The sequence below is a fragment of the Mus caroli genome, chromosome 1, assembly GCF_900094665.2.
Source record: "Mus caroli chromosome 1, CAROLI_EIJ_v1.1, whole genome shotgun sequence".
In the NCBI taxonomy this organism is placed as follows: Eukaryota; Metazoa; Chordata; class Mammalia; order Rodentia; family Muridae; genus Mus; species Mus caroli.
Genome location: NC_034570.1, coordinates 15842167 through 15852190, shown reverse-complemented (window position 1 = coordinate 15852190; position 10024 = coordinate 15842167). Strand labels below are relative to the sequence as shown.

The 10024-nt window shown below is 38.6% G+C and overlaps 1 protein-coding gene across 3 annotated transcripts in view; it reads left to right on the top strand.

Moving 5' to 3' along the window:
* The window catches only part of Pkhd1 (PKHD1 ciliary IPT domain containing fibrocystin/polyductin), a 499157-nt gene that overhangs the window by 325194 nt on the left and 163939 nt on the right, over positions 1-10024 (top strand). For all 3 annotated transcript variants that reach the window (XM_029477027.1, XM_029477026.1, XM_021159032.2), the window contains one exon: positions 4540-4677. In XM_029477027.1, coding sequence (XP_029332887.1) covers positions 4540-4677 — 138 coding nt within the window. The remainder of the gene's footprint in view (positions 1-4539; positions 4678-10024) is intronic.

Below are 10024 nucleotides of genomic sequence, written 5' to 3'. Positions count from 1 at the left end.
AGAGGCAGAGACAGAGAGACAGAGAGAGAGAATAGAAAGGATAGAATAAAGTAGAATAAAGAAAGCACCTGTGTGGAGTTGATTTTTTAAGAAAGTGTGCAATAAAGCTTGCAGCTCACTGAGCAGAGTGCTGTTACACAGGGAAGGCATCCTTATTGTCATGCAGAATCCTGTTCAGTTTTTCTATGTGGGAGGGATCTCTTGAGAAGCCATTGTTTCACTAATTTTCAGTCATGTTAACCTTTCATCCCTGTGAATTATTCATGCATAAAATCTTCCACTGTTTTTTGGACTATTGTTCTTGGCCATATTTATAAATTATGATAGTGTATTCCCTTAAAGTTAATCAAGGCTACAAAAGATGGGAAGTGCCAGCCATAACTTTGCATTCTGGGCTAAAAATACTCTCCTCTTTTATTTAAGGAAGGATTATCTCATTTACTAGAGATCTGATGACATTAGCATTTACTGTTCATTTCATTCTTGCATTTACAGGAAAATGTCTCAGCTGAGTCTGGATGCAGAAACAAACCCATTACTTATGGAAGGCTCAGGAAAATGACACCCTACAAATAAATGGTCCTTGTGTGTCTTTCTGTGCCCTGCATGCTCTTAGAAGCCTCATTTATGTCCACTGTTGGGGCAGGCTGCCTACTCGACAATGGAGAGTTGTAGTGGAAACTGTCTGCACCACCTAAGTTATGGGGCCTGATACAGAACCTACCATACAAACAGTGGTTCTGTCTCCCCTAATTCATGCCTATGCATGTGACCCATCATTGTTCCCAAGATCTGTGCCCTTTGCCCTTTGTCTCATTTCTGCAGGATTTAGACAAGTATCAGATCCTTGGAATGCTACCCTATAGTGACCTTGATTCTTGGACTTTTCTGGGGGAAAACTGAGTTTAAAATCTAAGGTTGAAGTTATATGAAATATTTCATGATTATGTTAGTTAAGTGACTCCTGGTACAGAAGTCCTAGACCACCACAGAGACATCTGTCTTTCCACTTGGGTCAGGTCTTCACTTTTCTGTTCTTGAGGATAGTGATATATTTGTACAAGATTAAGTCTCCTTTGTTTTTTATTATTATGCCCAGTACACAGGGAAATCCTAAAGATATTTCTTAGAGTTAAGTTTCCAGATAATTCTTTTAAAGCTTTTTTTTTTTTATATTTCTGATTGTCACAATAGAACATGCTAAGAAATCAACCCAAAAAGCAGTTGCTCAGCAAGAGATACTAGGGTAACTATGGAGGTGCTTAGCAGTTGATGGATGAGCAAGTGGTAAAAGAGTGTGATTTGGTACCCAGAGACACCACCCCATGGTTGGTCCTAAGCCCCTTTGGGGGGAAAGGCAGTCTTTAATTACATCTGGAACTCATTATTTCTTTTTGGAGGCTCTTTCCAGATCAGCTCCCCCATCAGCCTCCCATTGAGCAATAGAAATTCCAGATGGTTCCCTCCATATGCCAGAGCTCACTCTCTCAAGTAGGATAGATTGGTCATTGACAGAATAGGATGGAGGAACTGCATCCATCTAGGAATAGGTGGAAAGTACTAGGGGGCAATGAAGATAGAGGTGCATTTGTTTTGTGAGTTAGAACTTTTTATGAGTGAACTCTAGAAATGCTTTCAGGAACTTCACAGAGATGATGCTTGTAGAGAGTGTAGCATATTGGTTCAAATTCACACCAGGACAAAAACACACAAGCTGCCCATATGTTTGAGGACAGTTTTACCTGGCAGCTTGTCTGCTCAAGGGGCCAGTTTCAGCATGAAGTTTGTATTCCTTGGCTCATGTCAGTGTCATCTCTGCAACTGTGATACAAGGAGAACCCCTTTAACAGAAAAGGTTAAATGAGATACATTTATTTCATCAGAACAGAATAAGCTCCTTAGTATTTTTTTCAACCAGAAGTATCTGGAAATAAAAAAACGTTAGACCACAGCCAACTAATTAAAGTGTAGCATTATTTTACTAATGCATCTGTATCATGAAATGATAAGAAACACTACCCATTCATCTTTCATTTCCAACTTCTTGAAAGGGTTGACATATTGCAAGAAAGTAAAGGAGGAACAAAGTTGGAGAGTTGAATCTAGGAAACTTGAAAGTGCAAAATTAACATTCAAAGAAACAATACTAATACTTCTCTTCCCTGCAGCCCCTCCTTTCCTCCTGGATGTGGCTCAATTGTATGTATGTGTGTACTCCTGGGAATGGTTCTGAAGACCCAATGTAAATGACATTTTATTTCATATCTTGATAAAATACACATGAGGGAAGAAATCATATACTGGTCCCATGCAGTTAATCTGTGTGTGATTCTTAGGAAATTGGTTGGATCATTTGGAGTAGGAAGGACAATTTAAAAGGAGAGTTCCTTTAAGATGGGCATGTTATAAAAGGAAAACCCCAAATCCTATGTATTTGTTATATTTTTACATAGGAGTTACCTTCAAGGAGTCTAGTGTCCTGTGTGTGTGTGTGTGTGTGTGTGTGTTGTGTGCCTGTGTGAATGTGTGCACATTAGTGTGTGCCTGTATGTGTATGTTCTGTACACATTCTTTGAACAAATGAATTAGTTATTTAATTGTGTTTATTGTTTTGTGTAATCAAATTCTATATGCAAGCATTGACTATAGTTTTGGACACATGAGGACCATTTACACAAAACTTTAATTTCTAACACTTTTTTTGAAATAACTTTTTACTTCAAAATTGTGAGCCTGCTTAATATATAAAACTATAGCATTGCCTTGCTATTTCACTCTTTTGTTTGAATGTTATGAGAAGAGCCTAAGATGAGACTGAGGTTTATGCCTCTGTCGAGCGAGTTCTTATATACATGCTAGTAAGCTGATGGACTCTCCCGAGCTGGAAACACTTGGTTAATGTCTTTATTTCCAACATTATAATAAGCACAATTTCTTTCTTTTATAAATTAGTGTCCTCCTCTAAAAAGAGGACAGGAAGGGCAGCCTTAGTGATAATGACTATGTAATATGCAATTATGTGTGGATGTGACTCAAATAATACATGCTAATGTTCTGACTTAAATATGTTGATGGTGTCTTGGGAGTATGAAAAAGACAGAGTGTTTCTCTAGAGGCAGTAGTGATAGAGATCACTAAGGAGGAGGTGAGGGGTGCTTTACTGTCAGCTAAAATCCAGCACCCTCATGGAGTGAGTGGTGCTGCTGATGCTGGACCATACAGCTACTTTGAGATCAACTCCTTGTGCTCAGCTGAGAGAAATGCTGTAACAGAGGGTATGGGCTAGGCTGAAGGTGTTATACTGGAAGAATGCCTGCATGTCATTGGCTACAACTCAGTCACATGACTTCGTTTAACTGTAAAAACAGATGGGGTCTAAAAGTGTAACCAGTTAGGTTGCATTCTCCTAGTCTTTGCCACAGGAGGTAATGTCTGGTCTTCTAACTAAGGAACCATGCAAGCACTAGCAAGGCATTACTCATAACAAGTTAATTAGCCTGGTCAGGTACCTACGAATGATAGAGTACATTGTTTTCTGGCATGGGAAATGAGATTACACTAGCAAAAGAACTTTAAAAAATTTCTGTTCACTGGTCAGTGATTGTGGTACTTGAAATTTAAGCAGAAACATTTATTGGGCATCTTTAATTCATGTTGAAGAGAGCAACAGTTAATACTTCAGCCTACATGAAATATTTACTATTTTAAGTGAAAATGTTTTATTCATACATTACTTTATTGTTAAGTTCAGGCAAAATCTGTGATTATTTCTCTTGAAGTTATATAGAAAAGGCTTTTCTGAAATCGATAAAAGGAGGAGAGATGAAGGGAGGAGGGGTAAAGATAGGAGAATAATGGTTTGAAGTCACCCATAAGCCCTATAAGTATGCCAACCAAATGGATATTTGTATATGCAATGCTTCTCTTCAGCACTTCCTGAGGAGTCATTGTGGACTTTGTATTACTTTGTAGAAATTAGGGGGTTACCATAATCTATTAAATATTTTAATACCCACAGAAGACCTGTGAGGAAGTCGATACTATTTTCATTCCCATTTTACAGAGAAGATAATTGAGTCATAGAAGGATAAAATTGGTCTCCCATCTAGCAGGTAGCAGATCTGAGATTTAGAACCAAATTGTCTCTCATTTCAAGGCCAAGGCCTTAGCTATTGTTCTGTATGCCTTGAAACTAGAGTCAAAATTGAGGACACACATATGAAGCTTACAGAGTTCATATCTTTCCATACTAAACTTGTATGAAATTGGGGTTGTATTTGAGGGTATCAACAAAAGTTTTTGGCCATAACATTTATTGTATTAAGGAGTGACAAAATTTGCTACACACAACTGACATTCTTTCCTATTTTTTAACAAGACTGCCTCATATGGAATATTTATTCTGGTTGCTGTACCTGGCCTGACTCCGGTAACAACAGGAGCAGTTCCTGAATTGTCAGAAGCATGAAGCATCCCTGAAGGAGAGAAAGGGGCTCTCATCTTAGGCTAATCTCTGAGTGATCTTTTTGTCTCCTGCAGACAAGACTGTTCTTGTGGATACTGATCTACCAGTGCTTCGATGCCTCTATGTGATGGGTACCTTAGAATTCCCTGTGGACAGAAGCAATGTTCTGAGTGTGGCATGCTTACTCATTGCAGGAGGGGAGCTGAAAGTAGGTGAGTAGATGCTGGGGTATTGGATTGGGAATGTAATGGAAGTCAAGTTCTGGGAGAGAGCATTCATGGAAACAGGAGGTAGCAGGAATCTCCTGCCTGACATAGGCTGGGGGTGGGGTGGAAGTGGGGCTAAGACTAGGGATGGATTTCCCAGGGCATGGTTAGATGTGAACAATGGGGACTTCTGGTTCTTCTTTTTCATTCTCTGTCCATAATTCCCTTTTGTTGCCCTAGAGGGACTCTTAAGTCAGATAACATGGAGCCAAACCCACCACAGCCTCACACTGGCTGTTTGACCTTAAGCAAAATACCCAGGGGACCTCCAACTCCTCATCTGTAACATGTGCATTAATGGAACCTATCATAGGGACATGAGATGTTTAAATAACCAGAGGCAACTACTCACATGGTCTTTTGTTAGGTGTTTGATATAAGACACATTATGTTACTTTATCAATCAGGGTGTTCATACACAAATCAATAACATGAATTAAACATCTTTAAAAAATATTTAAGCAAGCAAACTATTTACATAATTACATGTTTGGGATGGTGCATACCTTAGGACTAGTAAAGCCAGATATTTTTTTCCATGCTTTGCTGAAAAAGGTAGAGAAAAAGGGGCTATTCCTGGAATCCAGACTTGTAAGTGTGGAGCTGGTTATTGGAGAGACTCATGAGGGTTTGCACGGCAGGGACTCAACTGGCTGATGAGAGTGTCTTGCAGGAATAAGTACTCTAACCTGTCTCTTCTCTCCAGGGTTGGAAGTCAGAGAGTGCTCACCAGCACTGTGTTGATAGGCCAATACCACTTGGGGCATGGCACAGATTAGAGATGGCAGCTTAGGAACGTGGGCATCAGCAGAAGTTGTTCAGCATAGTTGGCTTCCAGCTATCAGAACAGACATGGTGTGCCTACCAATAGAGCCAATAAGTCAGCTGACTTTTCCAGCTACCTCATGCTGTCAGTCTTGGCAATGATCTTTGCATCTGTAATTCCTGCTCTTTCTCCATGTGTTGCCTCAAATAACAATTTTCCCACCATACACTTGTACAAGGCTTCTTTTCTTTTACCTTGGGTATTGGGACACATAAGTCTCTTGTCTTTTTACCTGTTTCTTCATTATGTTATTTTCGCTCATCTCTCTGCCCTGGGAAACATCTGCATTCTGATATTTTCGTTTCTGATTAAGATTATTCTCCCATTTGTTCAGCAGTCTCAAAAACACTCATCTAATCACTGATGGAAATATTTAATGAAATGAAATGTGCTTGTGTCAGTAAAAAAGTGTTTGAAGCCATCATCTTATGACCAGAGATCTTCTTTCCAGGCTTCTGGGGTCACTTATAACCAATAACTAGCAGACTGAGATTTACACCATTGAAAGAAAACAGCAATGTGTCAGCCTCCAGTTTTGCTTTTGGTATTTTAGATCTTAAATTATGTCTATTCCTAACTTGATTTTACCCATCACTAGATAATGGTGTGTCTCTTTTCCTCTCACCCATGTGTTCCAGGCCTAAAGGTTGCTTATTGGAACCCATCTGCCCAATCCTATGTGTGTTATGCCTGAAGGAAGACTTTAAACCCATCTGTCCACACCTACAGAAATCCCAACATGAGAGAGATAATATGTCTAGTTAGTAAACAAACTTAATAGATGTGGACATTGATGCAGCATACTGCCAGAGCATAACTGCTCGGTGATGCCATTTGATCCAAATCCTAACAGTGTGGAATTCTGGTTCTTGGTGGTTCTGATTCTGAGGCAGTGGAGGCTGACCAAAGATCTCATCTGACTTTCAGAATCATAGTTGTATCATGAATTTCAGAGTCAGTTACATTATTTGCTCAGTGCTTGACTTACTAGAACACACGCATGAGCAGAAAATATAGCAGCTAGAGAAAACAGGAAAGAAAACTGACCACTATGCTCTAGCTATTGTTATAATAGTGGGTGATAAATGCATCATGCGCAAAAACATGTAACAATAACAACAAACATCCCCACAATATATATTTCTTTGAAAATATTTAGTTTTAATTATGCATACAATATGTGACTTTGTGTAGATAAGTGCTATTGGAACCCAGAAGAGGGTCTCAGACACCTCCTGCCTCTACAATAATAGAGCTGGAGTTGCAGAGTTGTGAGCCTTCTGATTAGGGGTGTTGGGACTCAGGTCCTCTGTATGAGTCACCTGAATTCTTAACTGCAGAACCATCTATCCAGCTAGCATGTATATCTTAACAGATGGTAGGATTTTATAACCTCGAAATCTTTTATCTATTCTTTAGCAACTTAACTTTTGGCTTTCGCTTTTCTTTCATAACATTTTTATTACATTTTTACACATCGCATGGGTTTATGTGTTTATATGTGTGTTTATGTGTGTGTGCATATGTGTGTGTGTGTGTGTGTGTGTGTGTGTGAGAGAGAGAGAGAGAGAGAGAGAGAGAGAGAGAGAGCATTTAGTTTTGTGCATACCATACTGCACCTGTGGATGTTTCTGGACAACTTGGAGAAGTTGGTTCTCTCCATTCATCATGTGGGTTGTAAGTCCTGGGAATTGAACTGAACTCAGAAGGTAATCAAGCTTAGTGGCATTGGTGGCAGGCCCCACTTCAATATAGCCCCAAATTTCATTAAATATATCACATACTAGAAAGTTCATAGCTATCAACCTTGAGTAACATATAGAATTACTTTCATGAATAACATTCCTGGATGAAGAAATGAAGAAATGAAGAAATGAAGTAAAACAGAAGAAAGAAACAAATAAAAACAAAACAAAACATTTGTTGTTGCCTCCCTTTCCCACTTTTTCTCTTTTATATGTTTTTTTTAATTCAGTGATCACCTCAGTGCCAAGATGAGAGAGAGGGAGAGAGAGGGAGAGAGAGAGAGAGAGAGAGAGAGAGAGAGAGAGAGAGAGAGAGAGAGAGAGAGAGAGAGAGAGAGAGAGAGAGAGGGAGGGAGAAACACATTCTTGTGTTTTTTTGTGTTTTTGGAAAAACATATGATGAGACTAGGAGAAACGATACATTTATATGACAGAGTATGTTCTAAAGGAAACTAAGGAAATACTGTGTAGATGTCCAGGTTGGCGACTGGCCACTAGAGGTTACGTGGTTAATAAAGTGTGTTCTAAAGAATCATGCAACCTCTGACCAAAGAGAATAGAAGGATCTAGACCTATACCAATTGGGAAAGACAATCTCAGCCTTGATGAACAGCTCATGCAAAAGGCTTGAGGCAGGAACTTGCCTTGCAGGGTGGGAGGTGAAGGGGCAGCTGCTAGACTAGAGAGTTATAAAAAAATAAGTTTTTAATTGTACTTTAGAAATTCATTGTACAACTTCCATAAAATTCTCCAAAAGTAACTGTTAGTTGGGAGACTCCACGACTGTATGGATCAGTCCTTCCCAGTTTTCACGAGGACATTGAGGTTGGCAGATCTTTCTTACATGTTTCAAAACCTTGTATTTAGTAAAGCACAAAGCCATGAGCAGCCTCTGTCAGAGTTTTCTTAATCCTCTTTTCCCAGCTTCCACTAGCTCAGCATCTATTACGAATCCTTTCCTGTGTTGATTTATGGAGTGCTTTCGGTGTCTTCTTCCTGGTATGTTCTGCCTGTTCTCCCCCTTACTACATTTACTTTACTGATAGAATGTATTAGTTTTCAAGTATCCTCTTCATTAAACTGCAATGTTTAATGTACGTTGGAAAACTTGTTACTGGCAGCTTCTGATAATGTATGTAATTGGTATATGGGTGAATGTATATGAATAGACTGAGGTCTACACTTTCTGTCAGTGCATTTCTAACCCTTAGCACATATCATGCTCACATGTGCATATCTTTGAGTCAGGAATTCTAGTGTTAATGTTGAAATGACCATGGTGCATTTACCTCCTGCAGGAAAGGAACTGAGCAAGTATGAAACACAGTAAAAAAGTTGGTGATTCAATTTCAGTTTTTACACTCTTTCTTGGACCGATTAAAAATGCCAACACCATCTCAAATAAAACTTTGGTTTGTTGGGTCCATTAACTAATTTGTGTGTGTCTGCACAGGAGCACCTGCCTGGACCCATCTCTTTCCTTTATTCACTTAAATGAGTGATTGCACCAACTCATTTACATGTGTTCCTTGAATCCTTCTTATTATTGATGTTAGCCTGTTATTGACACAGATGTTCAATTCACTAAGGACTTTATGCTTTTAAACTTGTATGTGAATAACTTTTTTGGCAATAATTTGTAGGAAGACTTCAAAGGTGAATAACCTGGAATAACATACCTACTCAAACTCCTGCCAAAATACTAAAAAAAAGTATATAAATGTTTTATAATAGTATAAGTAACATGGAATATTGGTTTTTGTATGAATAGAAAATTTGTATAAATATCTCTATATACTTTATTTTATCCAAATAAATTGAGTAATGTATATTCTAACAACTTTTGAATATTAACAGAATCCCTAAATAAGCAAGGTATACTTGCACATATTTTTAAACTGGGGACACAGTATTTTATCATTTCTCTGGATTGTCACAGCCAAGTCATGTGATGAACTGCCTAGTTGCTCAGTAGATTATGTTAAGAACTTAGACTTTTATCCTGAAACTGGTCACGGATTTTTTAGGGCCACTGATGGGCATTTATCAGTGCTACCTCACTGTTGCAGCCAGAAGCCTGAGGTCATCATTAGCACCTGGCTTTGATTGTCAGGAAACGAAGTACTAGGTGTACAGACACTTCTTCCATTGCTTTCAGGATTGGAGCTTTCTCAATACCAAGGAAGCAAATCTATATAGTTCATTGCCTTCCAAATTGGCAGTTCTGCAAGACTCACTGGGTGATTATGTAATTAGAAATAAACAAACCCGAGATAACTATAGATTACATCCCTCAGCCTAAAGCCATGATACCAATGAACAGAGAATCGTGTCTTTTATTGTTAAAAACAATATATCAGGAATTAGAGAGAGATCTCAGTGGTTAAGAGCAGGCGTTGCTCTTGCAGAGTACCTGGGTTCAATTCTCAAAACCCACATGGTGGTTCATAACCATGTGTAATTCTAGAGCCAGGAGATCTGATCAGGAATAGCATATTTACTCAAACTATTATCAACGTACTAAAAAAGTACACACACACACACACACACACACACACACACACACACACACACATATATATTATTGCATAAGTGATATGGAATCTTAGTATTTGTGTGAATAGAATTTTTTTTTAATTTTTAATATTTTTATTACATATTTTCCTCAATTACATTTCCAATGCTATCCCAAAAGTCCCCCATAGCGCCCCCCACTTCCCTA